This window comes from Caloenas nicobarica, chromosome 12, assembly GCF_036013445.1.
Source record: "Caloenas nicobarica isolate bCalNic1 chromosome 12, bCalNic1.hap1, whole genome shotgun sequence".
NCBI classification, from domain to species: Eukaryota; Metazoa; Chordata; class Aves; order Columbiformes; family Columbidae; genus Caloenas; species Caloenas nicobarica.
In genome coordinates, this window is record NC_088256.1 from 4,906,863 (window position 1) to 4,929,066 (window position 22,204).

Sequence of the window (22,204 nt, forward strand, 5' to 3'; positions counted from 1 at the left end):
GTCCACACTTCGACAGGACAGTTCGTGCCCAGTTCCCACCTACCTGACCAGCACCCGAGCTGCTTGTGCGAGTGCTGGGAGAAGAACCATCGTTCCTGGAAGCAGTGCTGCCTGTTGCTTTCTCCCAGTGAGGTCTGTAGAACGTGCCATAATCGGGACATCACAGCTGACAGCTTTTCCAAGAGATGTGCAGAAGTGCATTTCATGAATTGGTGCCTTCCTGATTTCTTTGACTTCCGTTTCAGAGGTCTTAGTCCAAGACAGGTGCTGCAGCCCACCCAGTGAACGTGGGTCAGGTCTTGCGAGTCACAGGGTTGCTGCATCATGACACACATCTTGAGTGGTCTTTGTACCCTGCCGTGTATGCTAAATTCTTTAAAGCTTTTTGGTGGTTGTCACTTTTGTCGTTACTTGTGTTTTTCTTCTGAGGGAGAGGTGCAGAGGGAGAGATGGCTTGTGGAGAAATGGTAATTGATAAGTGTTTTCAGGTAATGAACTTTCCATAGCCTCTCTACAGCAGAACATGGTAAGACAATGTTTTTTACCGATTACAGGAGTTTTGTCTTCTTAGGCTTTACCACTTGTGTCACCAAGTTGGGATTCTAATGAAGTCTGATAGTCAGAAAACTCAAGTTCATGTGCATTCTTTTTTTTCCAGTAGTTAGAGGAGAGCTAATGAGCGTCCATTGATTTGCAAAGGACTGACCCAGGGTCTAACCCTGCATTGAATTGGAACCATTGGAGGGATTCTAAATTGTCTAGCAAGTTTAATGTACTTGACCATCTTTCTCCAAAGTGTTTGTGCAGTGGTCAGGTAACATCTCCAGAGTGAGTTTGTGGCTATCGTGGTGAATTTCAGAAGGAGCTGGACCTAAGGAAAGGCTGAATGTGTGAGAAGTCAGCGTAGTATCTGCTGTCCTACTTCGAATTTCCATTTTAAAACATTGCTTTTTGTGACTTCTTGATGAATATAAAATAATACTAAAGAGGAAAAATATACGTGGTCATCCTATGCCAGCTAATCCCATTTCTTTCCTATTTCAGCCATGTCAGCAGAGTGATTTTTGTGACTAATGGTAGTTTTCATATATTTATATTGAATGCTTCGGCCAGCTCAGGCTGAGTTCCTGCATAGAACCATTATCTCACTGCTGTTCTGTGCATCCCAGAAATGGATTGTATACCCCAGAACACCATGCTGCATGGCTTCAAAAACACGATTGGATATGATGGGAGGTGTGTGGCTTGCTAATCTTTCCTTTCAGATGTAGTTCCAAAGAGGTTTTAAAGGTTAGGTGGGGGATCAACCAGAAAACCAGAGAATTAAAAAGAAAAGCCTTTTAAATAGTGTCAGACTTCAAAAAATTGACTTGTTTTCAGTTGAAGCCAATTTTTTTGTTTTGGAAATGATGATTTCTGGGTTTTGTACTTTTTTTTTTTGGTCTTAACTGAAACAATTTGTTGAAGCCTGAGTTAGCCAGATGTTTCTGCAGACATGAATCTGCCTTTTTCAATGTAAAAGCACCTGTTCTGTCCAATTTTTATAATGACTTATAGATGATGAATGTGAAAAAAAAATGTGTGTGTTTTGGAAGAAGCTGTCTGCATTTTTCAGAGTATACAGTTCAAACTCTTTGTGATGGATTTTATGGATGGGCAGTTTTTGTCAGTAAAAGTATGTATTGCATGTCTTTCCACACTAAGACAACTTACTTTATTACCTGGAGAGGCAGTGAGATAAGCCCAAAGTTGATCAAAATGAGACCAGTTAACCCTCCTGAAGTTTTCTACTACTCCAGTTTGGTGCTCCAGGTGCAGAAGGTGCCTTGTTGAAAGCATGAAGCCGTATAGCTTAACTACATACAGAGAGTAGAAAACATGGCGATGGTTTCCACAACTGCAGCGTCCCGTTGCAAAGATGTGCATTCAAATGTACCAGATGTGCTTTACTGCCAGTTGTTTTGTGCTAAATAACACAAAGAGAAACTGCAAGCAGTAATACGTAGTTGTGCATATCTGCAGTGACCACTGGGACCTAAATGTTTTAGTGCTTCATTGTTCTACCCTAACAGAAAGAAAAGAAAAACCAAACCTCTTTGTATCTCATTAGGTAAATACGGCCAGTCAAGATATATAATGGAGTCTTCCTCTGATCCGATTTACACCAGCGTAAATTTGAAGTAACTCTGCAGGAGTTTGAAGGAGCGAAGCCAGTAAAGCGTAAAACCGGAGTGGTCCCTCGTGGGGTGTTCCTGGCTTTAAGCCTCTGGATAAGTGGGGGATGTGGGTCCAGGACAGCCAAGGGGTTTTTTGAGGGAGCCTCGGAGCATCTTAATCAGCAGCGCAACTCCAGGACTACGCGGCTTGTCCGGGCTCTTGAGTTCAGCAACTAACTGAGTATTCCCTTGTGTAGCATCACACATACTTCCTACTGGAACTTTGGGAAATTTAACAAAACGTTCACGTTCAGCAGTAATAAGTGTCCCTTTATAAATGATGCTGGGTATCTCAGAAGTATCTGTAGTAGACTGTGTAGAGCAGAATCTGCCAAGGAAAGATTTTGTTTTTCAATTGAAACAAAATAGTGTAAATCAAACAGTCTCCAGTGGAAGGTGCTGACCTTGCTTTTAGCAGGAGTCACTTATACAATCCCTACTTTCAGATTTTCATTTTTCTTTTTTCCTTTCCCCCCATATACATATTTTTATAGCTGTGAACCTTTCACTACTTTTCTCTCTTTCTCTCTGCATCAGTTTATAGATTTTGTAATTCTTGTATGAATAGAGGCTGCGTGACATTAAAAACCGTAGACTCTTCTGTGAAATTGAACTCATTGTACCTGCTTGTGTGAATAGTGATAGTCCTGGTTGAAAAACATGGCACCTTTTTCTCAGCCACTCCGGAGGGTAATTCAAGAACAGATCTCTGGCAAAACAGGGTCTTTTGGCTGAAGCATAAAGCTAACATTTTAACGTATCTTCATCTGTAAAAACACCCTGTTATTTTTCGTGAATAGTGAACCTATTGTGGGTAGTGATGCTGCTAACTCCTGCATCCTGGTCAGGTTCCAGCTTGGATCGTTATCAACATAAATCAGTTATTCTCCTGGAAGCTTTATTCAGATAAATTATCTGCACTTCCTGTCTTTAATTCTTATTGTGGTGTTCTGCAGTGCTAGCCCCTGTTTCACGTAGGATACAGTTGAGATTTGAGTTGAGGCAATCGCTGTATATGCTGGAGGATACAATTTGGTATTAAAGTATATTTTCCTTGCAGGCTTTCCTGAAAAGATTTTATGCTTCCTTGATAATGTCTGGAGATTCTCTGTGTTAGTAAGAATGATTTTGTTAATTGATTGCAGAATCTGCTGCTGTGGAGTAGTCTGCTTTAATCAGGATCTTCACATGAATTTAAAACTGCGTCTTTCGGACAAAATTGCAAGCAGCATTAATATGATTCCTCCTTTCTACTATACGGTCTCTAAAAATGCTTGTATCAGCCCTGTGTATTTCTTGTGTATGCGGGGTTGGATTCAGTCTGTTGCAACATTATCTGTAAGGGGATTAAAACCTTCTTGGAAATAAGCAAAATCAATTATTAATTTACTTTCAAGAAGTCTCGGTGAAGCTATGTGTGAAATATGAATCTATCATTTCAGTTTCTCAGAAATCCAGCTGTGTAATTCTGTGCATGTGGAGTATACTTGCAAAAAGTATCGGAAAGCTCCAAAGACAGGAGACCACCTTCCGCGAAATGGGTGTGGGAAGGGCAGTGGCAGTTGAAGATTCTCCCCTGCTATCCTGCCTGCCTCATTCTTGGATGAAAGATGCTACAGAAGTGTAGAGCGTTAAGATCAAACCTCCTGGATGATCAGGACTGCGACTTTGTTCTGCGTGCCGGAGAAGGGCCCGCGGTTCAGAGGCTGCTCGCTGCCTCCTGCGCTGCGCCTGCCAGCAAAAGGGTCAATTAGTGCCGAGGGCGGGAGCGCAGCCCCGGCCTCCGCCTGCAGCTGCTCGCTGGCGCTCTCCCGTTATGGCCTTTAGCTTATTAGCAGCGTACGCTGTTACTTCCTCATTTTCCCGAAACCAAGAGAGTTTATTTTACCTCTTTAGCCATCCTCCTAACTAGTTTGTTTGGGGGTGTTTATTTGCGACTGAGTCAAACTTCAGATCTCTAAGAGAAGTGTACCACGTTGTGCTCTGATAACTACAGTTCAAGCGCGAGGAGACTTATTGCCAATATAGAATAAAAAACAGTAGCTTGAAAATACTGATGATCAAAGCAATAAAGATGTGGAGCTTGATAAATTCACCCATTCTTAAAAGCTGGCTTTTCTCAATGAACCTCCTGCAGGTGATTTTACTTTAACAATATAATCACAGAATCGTGGAATAATCAAGGCTTTCATTTTAAAACAGCCGCTGGCTTTCTGTTTGCAAAGGCAACTTCCACAGCACAGCCTGTCCCGTTTCACAGAGGTGTGGAGGCACCTGCTGGGTTGTGAGCATCCTGTTTGTCCACTGGAAAGCGAGTGTTCTCCTGAAGAACTTGGTGCCATTAATTGTTTTGCCATTGGCCATTATGCTAAAACATCCCGCTGAAATGCTTTCTTGGTGTGGATGGCTGTGCAGATTGTCTTTTATATTATAATACCGGTCAGCTTGTAAATTGGATGATGCTAGGATATAAATTTTCCGAGCAACAGGCTTTGAGACTGAAAAGTGATTGTTTATGGCTATAGATGGAACAACATGACTTTTTAAAGCTGGTTCGTGTATTGGGTTTGTATGGTGTGGTTTTGGTAGTGGGGGGATATGGAGGTGGCTCCTGAGAAGCTGCCAGAAGCTTCGCCCATGTCTGACAGAGCCAGTGCCAACCGACCCCGAGATGGACCTGGGCAAGGCCGAGCCCATCAGCGGTGGTGGTTTATTTCTCATCATCCTACTCTGATTTGATTGGCAGTAAATTAAATTAATTTCCCCAAGTCGAGTCTGTTTTGCCCGTGATGGTAATTGCCGAGTGATCTCTCCCTGCCCTTCTCTCGACCCATGTTGTACTTTCTCTCCCCTGTCCAGCCGAGGAGGTGAGTGATCGAGCAGCTTTGGTGGGCACCTGGTGTCCAGCCAGGATCAACCACCACAGTCCAGCAGCCTGTTGGTGACCCGCATGTGAGCACATAAGCTGTTGATTCCTGCTCGGTAGTCTAGCCGGCATTTCTGTAGAGCTCATCTGATGGAGTTTCTTTGGAACATTACACTGTGTGAAGGAGCTGAGGTGATGACTTTGGCTCCCATTCATGGTATCCACAAGAAAGAAATTGCAGCAGTCTGGTGGCATAGTGAGCCCTCTGCAGTGGTGTCTCGCGGCAGCACGAATCACGCCTGGAAGCAAAAGAGTGTCAACCTCAGGGCCCTTGGGAGAACTGAGCATTCCTGTGTTTTCCCTAGAGCACACACCAGGCATCTTGTGACTCCTAACTGGTTAGATACGGTGGAAGACCTGATAATAATTGCTAGTGGTTGGGAGATTTTCCTGCAGGAGCAGGAGATGTGTTCAGAGCCTCAGGGCGGGTGACTGCCAGTCCGCAGGCTGGGCGGCCGGGGTGTTGCTGTGCTACCCACAGCCCAGCCGGCCTGCCAGGGACAGCCACTTCACAGAAATTACGTCTTTTTTTCCACTTCGGGGCTTTGGAAGTTTTCTTTGCAATCTGTACTATGCAGAGATGTCGTTTTTTCCCTTTAGTCAGCTATCTATCCCTTTTCCTCTATTCTTGCCTGGCTTTGATAGATAGGAGCAGATAGACCTTTTTTTTTTTTTTTTTTTTTTTTTTAAAAAAGGCGCTATTTCGCTTCCCAGATAGAGCGAACAGGCCTGTGCGAATGGCACCTTCTGTTCCTTGTCTGCCTGGGTTCACCTCGCACCCGTCAGCCTCAGTGTTAGTCTCATTCCTGCTGTGTTTGCTTCACTCTCAAAAACTCCTTTGAGAGTGGGCAGGTTTCACACGGAAGTAGTTAAAAATCCCTGACTTGCTCACATTTCCTCAGAAGTGGCATTAGTTATTCCTGGGGTAGGTTTACTCAGATCACTGGAGCTTTCTCCCGAGTCCGGTTTGGCTCTTGAGATGGTTACAAGCCCCTGAGATGGTGTGAGTTTCCTGCAGAGCTGGGACTGCTGTAGCGCTGGAGGATCCTGGTGCTCTCTGTGGAGCCTGTATGTAAATACAGGAACTGGGTGAATGAAAAACCAACAGCATAATTCTTCAGCGTTTCTTTAGTTTCTTGAAGCCTGCCGTGCCTTTTGAACTGATACGAGATTTCTGCAGCTCCCAGTGATGAACCCCCTAAAACAAATGACTGAGATTAGTATTATTTATAGATCACCACGGAGATCATTCATTCCTCTCAAGCTGTTTATTTTTGGGCAGCCCAGTGAAACTGATGAAATTGCCAGTTGTCTGAAATGCTACTGCCAGTTGTTTGAATGAACGGTATTGATTATAGTTACAGGACTATTCATCTCATACTGGCACACGTACAATACATGTATTATAAAAATGTTGCCTCTGTTGACAGCTGGGTTATGAAATGATACACTGAATTATATGTCCTTATAGGCAGTGCATGCATAGGCTTTTCTTAATCCTAATTCAAAAGTATTAAAACTTGCTTGCAGGAATACAGAATAGAGTATCAGACTCTGAAGGGTGTTACAGTGCCTTCATTAGAAACAGCCAGTTAACAAATTTATGTTGAAATGAGCTGACACAATGAAACCCCAACAGGTGCTAACTGGTTTAAACAATCTTCTGCTGTGGAGGTGGAGAAAATTTTATTTTATTAAATGAGTAAAGGATTTCCTAGAAGATGCAGATACAAAAGAGACCATTTAAATCTCTTCTATTACCACACTTTCGTTTTAAAATCAAATAAAACCTCGAGGCAAGCCCTGTTTGCAGTGCATACAGCAGTAGTCTTCTGGCTTCACAGCAAATACCTTCGTCTCTCTGATGTTTTTTTTATTTAAAAAAATTGAAGTCACGCAGTGATTGTGTTCATCTACACTTTCCCTCAAAAGTTTTCCATCCTTCATTCTGTCGCTTACTTAATGGTGTGGATCCCTCTTGCCTGGGTTGCTCCATCACATCGGCTTTTGCTGTGGGATTCACTGGAGGGAAGCTCAGCAGATGGTCCTTTGGCGGCAGCTTCTGTCCCGTCATTGGAACAAAATGAGTTAGAACAAGCCCCCGAAGTTGAAATCAATGAAACATAGTTATAGCTATGTTTTTATTCTTTTCCACGGCAATTGCGTCAGGGATTGAATGCACGTCTCCTATTTGTGCCACAACATCTGCTTATATCAAGGACAAAAATTTTAAAATTATATGTACAGCAGCATCGTTGTGTAGTATTACTGTAGTCAGTGATGTTTCTTAATAAGCTACACAACAATATGATTGTTTGATTCCTGAGGAGAGTCTCACAAAGGTGAGTTACGTTTTACAGGGTGAGATGAATTTCTCACTTCCTTCTCCTGTTCTCCCAAAACTGATATTCAGAGATAGATCTTTTAGGAGAAGAATTTAATGATCTCACGTTTCCCACGTCGCTGGCTCTAATTAACTGACTGTGCTTTGGATTCTCTCCCTCATTCGGGAATTTTGAGTGGACTCTGTAGATACAACGTTTTTAGAAAGAAACTTCAGAATGTGACTTGTCAGAAGACTGCAGCTCTGTACAACGTGATTAGTTTCATTTATTGGCTTGACCCAGCAAATTTATTCTGCTTAGCTGAAGTCATGAAAATCCTAGGTACTGTACGTACTTACATTTGTTTGAACTGTCCTTTTGGTAGAAGAAAATATTTTTATTGTGACCATTTGATGGTTTCTCTTTACTCCCTGGTAATATACTCCATGTTATGTTTTTATTCAAAGTTAATGGTGTGATAGCAGGGTGTTTTTTTTATTTGAGAATGATCTGAGGAGCTTCAAAGGGGGAAGGAAAGGACCAAGTAAGTGAAGGGAAACCTCACCTTAGAAAAGGATCCAGAGGCAAGAGAGTTAAATTGTGCTTCTTTCTAAGATGCGAAATTGCTTTAAAGTACTCTCTTCTAGGGCGCAACCTCGGTGCGTTTGCTGGTGCTGTTCTGAAAGATTTTCAGTTACTGTATCACCGGTAGATTTTATGGAAGGGAGGTTTTCTTTCTGAAGAACAGAAATTAAATCATACTTGCTTCTTTTGGAAGTAGCATGTAGTGTATATCCGTATATTCACGGCTACAAAATTATCCTGCTTCTATCAATCTCTCTTTCTGTTCCCGTAGTCCCTCAACAAAACAAGACGACAAACTCGGAGTATTTAATTCCTCCAGAGTAAAGAGGAGGCTCCTATCCGCTGGCCACCATCTCAATCCATGTAAAACCTGAGAATTTTGATGGGATGAAAGATTTTTATCGAACATAGATTAAACCAGAAAATAATTCCAAAGGTTCTGTGCTTATAGAGACACTGCGAATTTATGGGTTACATCTACTCTGTGTGAAATTGTCTTTCCTGCTGTCTTTGCTCATAGTACCAACATGACTGTCATTGGAATAAACCAGAGGGAAAAAGCATTTCTTCTTTTTTTCTCATTTATTTTTACAAGTAGCAGCAGTTTCTAACTTGTTGCAGGATTGCATCTCTCTGGTTGTTAGTCCTATCGCTTTCTGTCTTCATTTTTTATACAGTAACAAGAAAAAGAGAAAGAACTGTATATAGAAGTATGCTGTTAAGTCCATAAAAAATTTTGAGAGCGCTGGGCTGAGTGCGAGGCCTTGAAAATGATCTGTAAAAACTGACTTTGTATCCAGCTGAGGATGGAACAGATACATTGAAGAGGATGAGAAAAAGAAGCGGGGATAATATTGATTTACTACTTGAACAAAGAAAAATAAGGTGTTCCAATACAGTAACTCAAATCCTGGTTGCTTTCCTTAATAGGTTACCTTCAATAGGATTTAATTTAGGAGTAGTTGCAATAAGCTATGGAAAATTGGAGAGCCAGGAAGGGGTGGATTTTGTTTGGTTTTAAATAATTTTGTTGGTTACAAAATAATCTGGGAATTTTCAGTTCACGGAGTCTGTGATTTGGTTAATTTGATATGTTTTCTGTAGGTCTCAAGGCTTCTTGAAATATTGGACTGACAGTACTTAACTAAAGCTGCTGACAGACTGACTGCCTTTGCTTTGCTGGCATATTTTTGCAGACTTTTCTTGTTTTAGTGGGAAACTATAAAGGTCGGTAGCTTGCTGTATATCCATACAGTAACTTCAGGGTTCACATGCTCCTAACCAGAAAGGGTGTTAGAAGTGTATTACTCTAATGAGAAAGACTAAAAACAAATTGGAATATTTTTATATGTTTCATATTTACTTACTGCAGATTCAACAGTGAGTTTAGCTCCAGAGGCAAAGAACGGCATAGTGGAGGGACTTGAATGCCCGGGTTTTTTGTAGGTGATCTCTGTAGCACAGAAGGTAAGAAATGTTGTCTGGGCTTCTTTGGGAAGCTTGAAAGAGCTGATGAATTCATCAGTCCTTTTTGTGCAGCTCTACTGGAGGATTTAAATCTTCGTGTCTTCAATTTATTAAATTATTATGAGAAAGTCGTTCTATTGTTATCAAATTCATTTTTCTTATGCAAGTTTCTATGCTATTTTTGTTATAGAAAGGTATTGTCTCACTGATAACGTTGCCAGTGGGAAGGAGGGCTTGGACTGGCTCATGTAAGTGGAAAATATACAGAGAAAATCAGAGTAGAAAGAAGTCTTCTGTGCCTATAACTGACATTTCTTGGAAAATGATGTCTCTTGTGCCTTCTCTTATAGTCTGGAGAGACACTTCACTTAGTCCATTAATCTATCTGAAAAGCTTTACTACCTCAGTTCACCAAATAAATCTATTCCAAGACCTACAGAATTTTCAAGTCCAAAAGGATCTGTTGATGGGCCGCTTTGAAAAGTTTGACACTGTCAGGAGGTCTGTTCAAAAGTCAGATTAGGAAAATTCATTAACAGTAGCCCAGCATTAGCTCCGTATGATGTATTAATTTAAACAAATAGACACATTATCATAATAGTTTCTGTTGTCTGCTATTTTGATAGGCACTATAGAATTACATAAGATGTGTGTGTGTGTGGAGACAGATTTCCTGTTTTCAAACCTAAGTTTGTAATGAGCTGATTTTTGCTGAGAGACGTGAATGCTTCTCTTGTTTTAACAGAAGTTAAAATTCAGCGTCATTAATCTATAAAACCTGCAAGATATTGCGAATTAATTTATAAGAAATGAGTAAAGCAGAAATTTTGTGTTTATATTTGGTAGGACACGAGTATGTTGACTTTAAGGTGTTATTTATAGTCTCTAACTGGAGTCACATATCAGTTTCTATTCTGTTGTACACAGCGAGCTGCTTTTTTTTTTAAAGCCTATTTAAAAGGGAGCTGAAAAATTAATCGAGTTCATCAAGTTCATGAAGCAGTTCCTCCCATGGTTACATCTGTGAAGAAGGGCTCCCCGACCCGCAGAGCCTGGCGGTGTCACCCAGAACTGTCCCAGTGTTTCTCCCCAGTTTGCAGTCTCTTGGTAAGACCCTTCCTCTCCTCGGTGCGGTTTTGTTCAGGCGTTCACCTCCCGGAACAGGTGATGCTGCACATGAGGGATAACCAGCAATGGGGACAGGCCTGCAGGCTGACAATGGCTGTGTGGAAAGCGCTCGTTCTGCAGAGCTGCAGCAGCCGTGCCGCTGGCTGGGAGCCGTCATTGACACCGTGAACTGTATTGCCACCTCTCACCCCGAATGCTCCGATTCAGCTGTCTGCTGCTGGCAGATTTGCTATAGCGACTACTGCCATAGAGATACACGCTGCCATTTTAAGGCTGTATCCCCCAACTTCGTACTGATCTGGGTATTTGAGACACTGGTGAGACTCTTCTGCTTGTTCCTTGGCTGAACGATAACCCCGAAACCTCTTTCTAAGAGGTTTTTGTTTTAAACTGCATGGTGTGTGTTTGATGTCTTCCCTTCAGCTCTGAAAGGAATTCTCCCTTGTGAGCAGCTTGGGGGGGTGGTGGGATTAGGATGGAAAGTGGTCTGTTAACAGTAGGAGGTTGTGGATTGCCAGGATGGCTTTAAAAATAGAAAATTTGGCTATAATTCGTGGTGCCTGATGTGAGAGCTTGAACTGGTGATTCCTATGGCACGGCAAGGACTGACTGAGAGCTGTGGAAGGGTCACTGAAGCGGCGCTTACTGGGGGCAGGATCCACAGCACATTGCTCTTTAGAAATTCATACTTACTTTCTGCCATAAGGACTAGAGCTTTTGTTGCCATGACCAGAAAAGACTTGGATAGCATTGCGGTTCCTTTGTTGTTTTGGACTTCCCCCTGCCTCAGTTTTCCTCTCCTTCCTAAGTTTACGCGGTATTTTTGCAGGATGCTGGTGTCAGAGAAGCAATTTTGTGTGTGTAGGAGCAGCTTGACCAAGCTGTGGTTCTTCAGGTGTGTGCGGTTCTAGAGAAATTCAGGTGCTGCCCCACACTGCCTCTGTCTCGTGACACACCAGGGTTCTGATGGGACCTCTAGGACCTCTTGAGTAGAACCAAAGGGCTGCTTGTCTGGCTTTGGTATGAAGCATTTAGCTCTTCTTTGTCGAGAGAAGATGTGGGAAGAGTTCCACTTCTCTATTGCCATCAGTCTCATGCTGTTGCTGATGATTAATGAGATTGTTCTCTGTGTGTGAACGTAGCAGGGTCTCATGGAGCACAGAAAGCAGTGGATTTGCACCAGGTTAACATTTCACTATACAACTGGCTGAGAGCAGGCTTTGAACCAGAATTTAAAGCTGCCACAATCTGTCCAAACCCTCTGAGATTAAGGAACAATTTTGACCTAGGCCTGTCTCACTTGCCCGGCCCCACCTCCTTGGAAAGGGCAGCAGTCGGTGAAGAATGAACATGTAGCAGTGTAACTTTTCTCTCATAATCACGCTTTTGCTGTACCATTTCCATCAATTTTGGCTTCCACATTATTCAGCTGTGCACCAGACAACTCCTTTGTTATGTGCCAATTAACCCAGCTTGATAAATAGTGATTATGCATAATTTATACAGAATAATATTCTTCTTGTTCCCTGTAAATAATGCACTGGCTTAGCTGAGGGTACTGGTCTGTGAATTACTGTTAGATGTGCTTGTGAAGGTCCAAGAGGCTGGTAGCAAGAAGGACTTTTTGGACTGTAAGGCAGGTAGAAATGATACCAAGAATAAAACCAGATGGGGGGGGTGCTTTTGTTTTTGTAAGGGAAGCTGGGATTTCGGTTTTGCAGTTCTGTAGTTTGCTCTTTCCATGTACTGAATGGCCCTCTCGGCTCTAGTCCAGCTCTCAATGAAGTCCGTGGAAGCTTCTCCAATGATGTTGGTGGGTACTTGCTTGAACCCCTAAGGAGCATCTTCAGATGATATCCCTGGCTGCCGAGGCCAGGTTTTCACAACCATTCTCTTTCCTCTTCTGCATGAACTCCTCTGAAGTCTCTCAGCCTGATAAGGTGACAGCAGTGAGACACAAGGTGAGAGGCAGAATTGCACAGCCCCGTGAACCTCGAGTAAACAGGGCGAGGAGATACGGAAATATGAAATCTAGTCCTCTGCTCCAAGATGTGCTGGCAGTGACGGCGCTTGCTGGAATACTATTGCAGAGCCTCCAGGAAGGCGTTAGGGACTGTTGCTTTGGGTAAACTGGGCTGTCTGTCAGCCAGCACCATGCTCTGCATACACAGAGCCAACTGGAAACCCTCCGGAGCAGGAGGCTGCTTGCGCAGCTGCTGTTTTGGCAATAGCATCCCTTTTCTCCTTGGACAGCCTTCATCCTGGCCTTCAGCTCATGGTGAATTTTACCCAGTTCAGTGGTTCCAGGTGTGTTTGCCACTTTGCCTCTCCCGTCTCATCCTCTGTGATATATCCCCACAGGCCTATAAATGGTACCACCTCAGCAGACTCAGCTCATCTTTCATCACACTGCCAGAGGTTTGTTTTGATTTATTGCCTTTCACCACAGCGGCCCAGAATGAAGTCAACTTCTGAAATCACTTAGGGAAGGATCTGCTGAACAAGCATACATTTAATAATATGCCTTCACCTTTCTACTTCCTCCATACTGGGGTGTTCCAGTGAAATAAGAAATCCCTTGGAGTATCGCAGCGCTGGAGATCACTGCTGCTCATTCGCAGCTCTGAGGTGCCATCGCCTTGAACAGCTGCGCTCATTCAATCCCCTGTTCTGCCTGACGTCCTCAGCTGCAAAATGCTGCCGTGTTCTGATGGGTGTGACTTAGTTCTTCTTCATACCAAAAGGCGCTTGCTTTTCTCTTAGCCTCTTGTTTAAAGTATCAATCAAATATGTGAGATAGATTGTCTCAGAAGATGGTAACAACAGCTAGTGGGATAGTCCCTGGTCTACCACATCTTGTCAAATTAACATTAGAAACGATTTTTGAACATGTCTTTTTGTTCCAAGGCAGAGTGCTTAATGGCTTGTGGAACTCTTATTACTTTGAATAAAATTGTAGGAACATTCATGATTTTATGTTAAACTATAAATGTTACAATGTGTTTATTAAAATATGCATATTAGTAGAGTATAGTGGCTGCCTGTGAGTAAATGGCTGCTAAATTTCCTTGTGTTTTATAACTTAATAACCTTTGAAAGCATAGGGTTTCTCATATTTTTCCTCTGGCCGAGATTGTTAGAAAAATTCCTTCAGAAAATAGGAGATACGGTTACAATCCAAAGTGATCACAACATGCTGGCATAACACACTAGGTTAAAATGAAACACATTTCAAGTGGCGCAATAGATGGAAGCAAGTTATTTAACTTGAGTGTGTTAGATATTTGTGTTGCATGCACACTGTGTTTCTGCAGAGATTAGTCCTGGAACACGAGTTGGAGTCTTGGATGTGAAGAACACAAATGATCGTTGTTTGCTATGATTATATTTAAACTCTCCTTGGGAAAACTTTGCCGGGTCCTCTGCCTCCCTCACACAGGTGTTAGCTCATCTTCCGTGCTTCAGGGAGAAAGGAGTGTGTGGTTATGTCTATAGGATAGACCAAGCCTTTTCTCCAAGGGCAAAAGCTCAGGGAGCTGCTTTGCATCCACACATGAAGTCGCTGAACTTGAGGCTGGTGCCTGAACTCCTGAGCGTCCAGGGTGGCGGAGCTGCCCATCAGGAGCAGAGTGTTGGTGTTGCACATGCTGCTGTTGTTGGCAAGGCGTTGATTGTCCTGGAGAAACTGAGCAGAAACGTCTCCTCGTCAAAGCACAAAAGGCAAATACCGATGCCTCCCATGCCCCCCCAGCGGTGAGTTTAACTCGCTATGAAGAGAAGCCTCTTGCTGCTCCTCCTACAAGTATCTCCTCTGGTGTCAGGACCAGCGTCAGCAGTAAGTGGAAGGAGCTCATAAATAACACAAATCTACAGCGTTTAAATCCGAGTTCTGCAATGGTGTCACAAGTCCTCTTTCCAAGAGGTTTTTGTTTTAAACTGCATAGTGTGTGTTTGATGTCTTCCCTTCAGCTCTGAAAGGAATTCTCCCTTGTGAGCAGCTTGTGGGGGTGGTGGGATTAGGATGGAAAGTGGTCTGTTAACAGTAGGAGGTTGTGGATTGCCAGGATGGCTTTAAAAATAGAAAATCTGGCTATAATTCGTGGTGCCTGATCTGAGAGCTTGAACTCCATCTTGTGAAGACACAAGGAGGATAATGCAGTGTTCTGATAGCACATACTTAAGCATAGTCCTCAAATACCTAACATATTTTTTAAATTATCTTCAAAAAAAATCCGTTGATTTGTATGGCATGTACCTATCTCCTCTCGCCTTTAGTCCATTTTATGCTTTAAACCCCTGTTTTGTTCCCCTCAAGCTTCACCAGATTATTCTTCCAATTGAGCCATGATAATCTGATTCAGAGCCTTTCAGAAGGAATGTTCTCATAGAACTCCAAATCCATGGTGTTTTAAAAAAAAACCCCATGTAGTAGTGATTCCAGTTAAACAAAATCTTTTTATAATTTGGACCTACTGATAAGGGGCCGATACTTTTCCTTGGAACAGGTTGGATTGACTCCTGTGTTTCTTCCACCATCAGAAATGTGTTGTAAGTACAGAGATGTTTGGGTTTTTTCATGGAAAGTGAAATATACATTTTAATTTGGTAGGTGCTCATTTGATAGATACTTGCTTTGTGCTTGAATTTCATCAAGGTTCTTCACATTTTTTCCTCTTTTTTAGCTTTGTGGCCAGTGACCCACAAGCAGGGGTGGCTCAGACTCTGCATGATCTTAGCTTTGGAAGCAGCTTGGGAACTGAACAAAAAGCAAGTGGGTAATAGCAGCACAAGTAGCGTAGCCCGTTCCAAGCCGCTCAGGCCACCTGCAGTACATTCTCTGCCCGGATGAAGAACACTTTTCAGAAAGCTCAGCACAGCTTGCTCAGGACAATCCAGGTGGTGTCCAGCCTGACTTTCCGTCTGTCTTATAGTTTGTAGCTCAAGGATGCCCTTGTTATTGACATTTTAAATATATTAGCTAGTTATTTTAAATACCAAAGCTTTTATTTGCGTATACATCAAAGTGGCAGTTTGGGAGCAGAGGTTTTGGTCCTGGTTTACCTTTTATCCGAGTAAAGTTATGCTACTGGACAAAGTACATCAGATCTGAAGGTACCTTTCTCTGAGTGCTTTCTGAAACTGTCTTTTGTCAGCCTTTCTGTCTAAAAGGATCCGACTTCAGATGTGCATTTGTCCCGAGCAGCTGATGCAGGTCTCGGCAGCACCTCTTGGCATCAGGGTGTGCACGAGGCTCCGTGCTGCTGGTGTTCCTGCTGGCACTGTGGCAGCCTAAGTGGCCTATTTTTATTGTTGCAAGCTGGCATTTTTCATACGCTCATAAAATGCACACAAATGTTTCAGTGCGAACGGAAGATCCAGCACGCAGAAAATTCATGTGCATTGTTAGGCTTTTATTTGACTCTAGTAGTATATATAAAGGCCAAAATGTGTAAAGTTTAATGAGTCGAGTCATGTATGTCATAAATAATTGGGCATACTGAAGGAAACCAGGGTTGTGGTCCTGTATTTGTACAGCACCCAGCACCCAGGAGCTGTACTTGTGATCAGGATGCCAAAGTCACCCTGAAAAGTGGATAAGAAAGAAAGACTCAGCAATGTGTGATGGAGTCATGATAGGGTGACAAAAGTCATCCGGAACAGGATCTTGACCAGAGAGTGTTTGGGGATGCTTGGATCTGGACGTTTGTTTTGGATTGCTTTCCAGTAAATGGTTTGTAAAATACAATACGAATGGATTAATCCTTATGCCTTTCATTTGTAATTTAATAATGCTTCCCTCCCAGTGCCTGAACGTACTGGTTTTATTTTATTTGCTCTTCTAAAAAGAAATGCAAACTGAAGGAAGTGTCTATGTTTGAAGAAGGCAAATAGAATGAAGCAAGCTGAGTAGTTCTTTATAAAAAGAACTAAATAAACACGCTGCAGTTATATCACTGAGAAAACTGTTGCCATAAATGAAGTAATGAGAGTAAATCATACTTTTGATCTCTGCTGTGAGGTTTCGGGTTGGTTTTGTGTGCGTGTGTGTGTTTTTGTTGTTGCTGTTGTTTTATTTTTTGTTTTCTGTGTTTGGGGTTTGTTTTGTTTGTATGTTTTGAGAGATGTTTTTATGTTTGCAAGGGCACATCCTTTGTTAGGTAGGATAAGAAGTGATGCTATAGCCAATATCTCAGGAGGATTTATATCCAATTCCAAGCTGTAATTTCTTGGTTCCCTCCCACCACCAAGAATATTCACTATTAACTATTTCAGAAATTGATGTTTTCAGAAATGCTTCTTTTCTCAGCTGAATTTTAGACAGCTCAGTGGAATATTTTCTTCTTGACAGAATTCGGTGTCTTATCAATTTATATGTAAATCTAGGTTTATTTGCCTTAAGTAAATGCAGTTCATTTCATTTTTAATTTTTAGTGTGATGAATTTATCTTTAAAGGAAGGTCTCAAGCCTAATTGTCTGGAGACCCACCCAAAGTAGCTCCTTCTGCATTCAGGGGCAGTTGCTGTGCTGGTCGAAGGGCTCAAGGTAGAGAATGTCCCTTTTCATTCAGTGTTTTGAAACGAAAGGGAAAGAATTCTGTGATTCTGTGAAAGCAAGAGAGGCATTGTCGGTCTCTCTGCGAACCTGTGTGCTTTCTGTATGAAGTGATGTTAATGATAAACCTTGCATTATTACAGTAAGGAAGTCATAGGATGGAGCCTTGGACAGAAAATAGCAACTGCTCTGAGATGCACTGCGTATTATTCCATTATAAAGTAGTCCCATTAGTCTGTTGGCAGAGCCTGGCGGGGAGAATTGTCTGGAATCCAAGACAACTGGCAGAAGAAAGTGGAGGGAATAAAATGATTTCACAGCTGAGGGAAACACAGAACACAAACCCGAGGAACTGGTATGAGCAACGTGCAGTAACGTAAGTTGTGGTTGTGCTCGTCCCACGGAGCTGCGTGATGCCCAGTGACACCTATGACACGGGGCGGGTTTGTCAGACCTGCTTTATACGAACAGAGGGGAAATTACTTGTCTGTACAAACGGTAGTGAAGGAGTGGTGTCCAAGGGGTTGTAACCTCCAGCCCCTGACTCCAGAACGTCCAGGCTGTTACAGCCCTGGGCACAGGGCACTGGTTGCCACGCCAGGAAGATCCTCCCAACTTCTGCAAGTCAGTCCTTAACGGTAACATCTAGTGGAAACGGTGTATTAAGGTTCACCCATTAACATATTTTCTTTTGTTGGCTTTATACATCTTTTCTTTAAACAAGCAAAATCCAAACCTACTTTTAAATCTTCCTAGTAATGCTTCAGTTGTTTGTAGTAAGAGCTGAAAGTGGTAAAAAAAGAAAAGGTGTTGGAGAATTTTTGACTCTAGCTTCTGGGCAATAGATGGTAGAAATGTCAGAGTGCGTACAGCCGTGCTGTGTCAGGAATACTCACAGTCACTAAAAGGCAGAAGAACTAAATACCATTAGAAAGCAAAACCATTAATTTTAAAAATACACAAAACGTCTAATAACTTGCGTGAAATGGGGCATCTTTGGAGACTCTGGCCTGGAGCCTTCCTGGGATCCGAGTGAAAAAAAAATCACATTTGGTTAATCTTAGCAAGTTTCTGTGGTGGGGCTGATTTGACTGGAGGCAGGATGGAGCTGCTGGTTAAACAGGAGGCTCTGGGGTTCATTGAGTTACACTGATGGTTAGGGTGGCTCAGCTGCTATTCAGTACAGAAACGATGATTTTTATTTGAGTTCTTGTCTGCTTTTGTTATTTGATGGTTTGTTTGTTTTGGGGGGAGTGTGTTTGTGGGTTGGTTTGTTTGGATTTGTGGTTTGTTTTGATTTGGGGGGTTTTTAAATGAAATTCCGTTTACCACTGTGATCACTCTGGCTCCGAGTGTTTTCCATCCTTGGCAGGAAACACCAGGCTGTCACCACCTGAAAGTTCCTTATCTTTTCCTCGACACACTTGAGAATTCACAGGCTTCTGTCACGCCACCCCTTGCTCTCCTGAAAATGATGGCATGTGGCAGCTGCCTTACTCTGGGAACAGGCCCAGGCTGAGTCTTCATTAATGAATACTCACCTTGCACCTAATGCCAAAGTAATGGGTTATTATGATCTCCTGTTGGATAACTGTGCTCAGGACCTTCGTTCCTTGTTTGTGGTGGTTGCAACTTTTTCAGATCAGGTTATAAGGGGACTTGGTTGTGTGCCATCCTCGGAAATGGATGCGCATCCACGGTATTAATAACTATAATTAAGAGCAATTTCATAAAGGCATAGCTCAGCAAAAAAAAAAAAACAACAATTTTTTTTTGAGGAATGGGCTTGCATCAGGATTTGTTTAAATCACTTCTTTAACAGCCAAAGTATGTGTTTAACCATCTGCATTTTTCAAATAGGGAAAAACAAACATCTATCAGCTGTGATTAATTAAGGAAAAATACCGAAATTCTTACTGGAGCATGAGGATTGTTCTGATTGTCAATAGAAAGTAGTTTGTAAAAAGAGCTTAAAGTTAAGGTTTAGTTAGCCTTTTTAAAAATTTGGGTATGGATCAGTGATGTTAGAATAGTAATGTAATTAAAATGAACGTAACCAATTGTTTGGGTTTTGGAAAACAAGTAACAATATGGCTATGGGTTCATGGATGTTCAGTGGGTTCATGGATGTTCAGTAGTTTCATCTGATCACATAGGAGATTAGGCACGAACTGAACAAAAGACCTAATGCTACAAAATTGTAACAAAATTGTGAGTTCAAAAATGCAAATGAACATTGAGGTCCAAGATAACTGTCCTTTTAGCTTCTCCTTATAAAAACAAAGGTTTATTTGCCTTTTAAATGGGCCAGTAAAATTGAATTGGCACTCTCCAGTGCATGCAGAATAGATGGTCAAGAAGCGTAAGCTGTAAGAAATAAGCAGAGGAGCTTAAGAGATGAAGATTTTTCAAAACTAACAGAATACAGATAGACTGTAAAAGTGTTAAGTCCTGAAGATCTGCAGTGAATACAAACCTGAATCAGGGGAACTAAGACTGGGCAGAAAGGTGCAATTGTTAGAAGATATTTTTAGGAAGGAAAACTTATTAGGAACACAAATTGCAACTATCTGAAAGGCCAAACCAGATGCTCTCACCTGCGCTGGGATGCTCTGTGCTGGCTATTAGGTGGTGTTTGGAGAAGGTCCTGCTTACGGTCAGGTTGTTCACAGACTCTAATTTTTTTTCTGAGATTATTCACAAATTGATAATGGGCTCTTTGCGTAAATGATCTCAGCCTTCTATGAAAATCGATACACCTTAATTCAGTGTTTTCAGTGTTTTAAAATAGCCGTGAGAGTCAGTATTTTGTCCAAAGGACAAAGACGAACCGTTTTCAAACCGTTGACTGTGGTGCCTGGGTGCCATAAGAACAAGAAAGAGCACAAACTGGACCAGTTCTCAGCTGGTTCCCAGCACAATGCAGAGGAACTGGTCCATACTGGAGCCAGCTGCTGTGGGTTACCTTTAGCACTGCACCTGTTCTCTCTACCGAGCCCCCTTGTGACTCTTTTTTTCAGATACTGTGTCCCTGTAAATCTGAGAAATTTCACTCGAGTCACAGCTCAAAAGTATTCCTGAGCCTTATACTTCATACCCGATAGGAAATTACAGGTGAACCCAAGATCATTTGAAATACTCTGGGAGTTTAGGGTCAGGACACATTTGAGAATACGTTTTGTTTCCATTGCAGGAAAGGATGTTTCCTGAAATACTTGCTCTTCTCTGCTTTCTGCGCAGGAGAGAATCTACAGAAAAAAATCTGGTAAACTAGGCCATTAATAAATATGTAAAAGAAGCCTGATCTGTGAGGTACTGAGTGAATGTGAGGACACCCAGCTCTGCTGGCCCCACTTCAGTGACTATTCCCATGGAGTTAGAGGGCTTACATGCCATTAAAATGATTTGGAGACTGCCACGCTTTTTACCGTAGTCTTTATTTTTCCCTTTTTTCACCTGATAGTACCTTTTATTTGTTACTTTAGCCGATAGTTTTTATGGTAGCTTTTCTACTTTATATCCTGCTGGAATATAGTTTAACAAAATGCCTTTTGAAACAGTGTATTTAATTCCTCAGTCGTGCCTCTGGGAATAAATTATTGCTGTATTGTAACTTCTTTTATATCTTTTCTTTAATGTGGTTGAGAACTTCTGCAAACTTTTATTTTGGAAATCACTACTTTTTATTCCCTCTCTGTGCCTCATGTGCATCTCTTTTCTGTCTACGCCAGCTGTTGGTACCCATGACTGGTTGTCCTGTTGCAGTGGCTTAAACACTTAAAGAAATTCTTTAATAGCATTTATATTTTTGCATCTGGATCTCCAGGAAGAAAATTGAATTTTCACACCTGGCTACCTGTTTGAGGTGCTATCCATGATGCTGTCATGAGCTGATATTGTGGAGAATCCTTTTAAAAATTACTTTAACAGGCATTAGTGATTCTAAATGGTAGCACTTATGGTAGGAAATGTTTCATGATGGTACTTTTGGAAGTAACGATGCTGTATATTTCCATGTAGAAATCATGTCGTCTTTACCGGTAATTACTTCCCCTTGCTTTTTGCAAAGTTAAATATGCAACGTTTTGGCAAAAGTGGTTAATGGGGCTAGTTGAAAATTGATGTTAAATGCAGTTATTGACAAGTGAAATTGTTAATGTTGAATGAACATTTTTCTGGGAAGCTTACTTTCATTACAAATGGGACTTGCTCATCTCAGTCCAGAAATGTTTTGATGTAGAAGCGCTGCTATGCTGTAGTGTATTTCAGTTGCACGATCTTTATCGTGGAGCAGAGCCCCAGCATCTCACATATCGAGCTGTCTCTGATGCAGTCTCCTTCCATGGAATTTTACAGATAAGCAATGCAATTCCATGTTTCTTTTTAAAGAATATGGAGAGATTAGTGGATTATAACAATATAGCGGGACAAATCGCAATCAAAAATGTGCTCGGGCCAGTTCAATTGTGACAAAGTTGGCACAACTCACAGCTACACTGAAATTAATGTATATTATCTCATTAATTCATTCCATCTTCTGCATCATACAAAATAATTTCAGGATTGCTTAGAAGACTTACGTGAAATTTACTTTGAAATTTTGTCTGTGTTCATTGTGTGTTAAATCCTAACACCCGTGTCTGTCTTTTTCAGTCTGTTCACAGTTTTCCAGAGGAGTTTACGCCATCTTTGGATTCTACGACCAGATGTCAATGAACACACTGACGTCATTTTGCGGAGCCCTTCACACATCCTTCGTCACACCCAGCTTCCCAACAGATGCAGATGTGCAGTTTGTCATCCAGATGCGGCCAGCATTAAAAGGAGCCATATTGAGTCTCTTGACTCATTATAAGTGGGAAAAGTTTGTGTACCTCTATGACACAGAACGGGGTAAGCACCGTCATTTTAAGTGATTTTCCTGTTTCGTAACTTGCTGTAAGTGCTACCAGAATCTGTATGTGCAGCCCATCCCAGTTTTCTTTTGCATGCAGGTAGCGCATTC

General features: G+C 41.9%; 1 protein-coding gene across 2 annotated transcripts in view; it reads left to right on the forward strand.

Annotated features, from left to right (window-relative positions):
* GRIA3 (glutamate ionotropic receptor AMPA type subunit 3) overlaps nt 1-22,204 on the forward strand; it is a 145,978-nt gene that overhangs the window by 8,836 nt on the left and 114,938 nt on the right. For both annotated transcript variants that reach the window (XM_065643717.1, XM_065643716.1), the window contains exon 3: nt 21,853-22,092. In XM_065643717.1, coding sequence (XP_065499789.1) covers nt 21,853-22,092 — 240 coding nt within the window. The remainder of the gene's footprint in view (nt 1-21,852; nt 22,093-22,204) is intronic.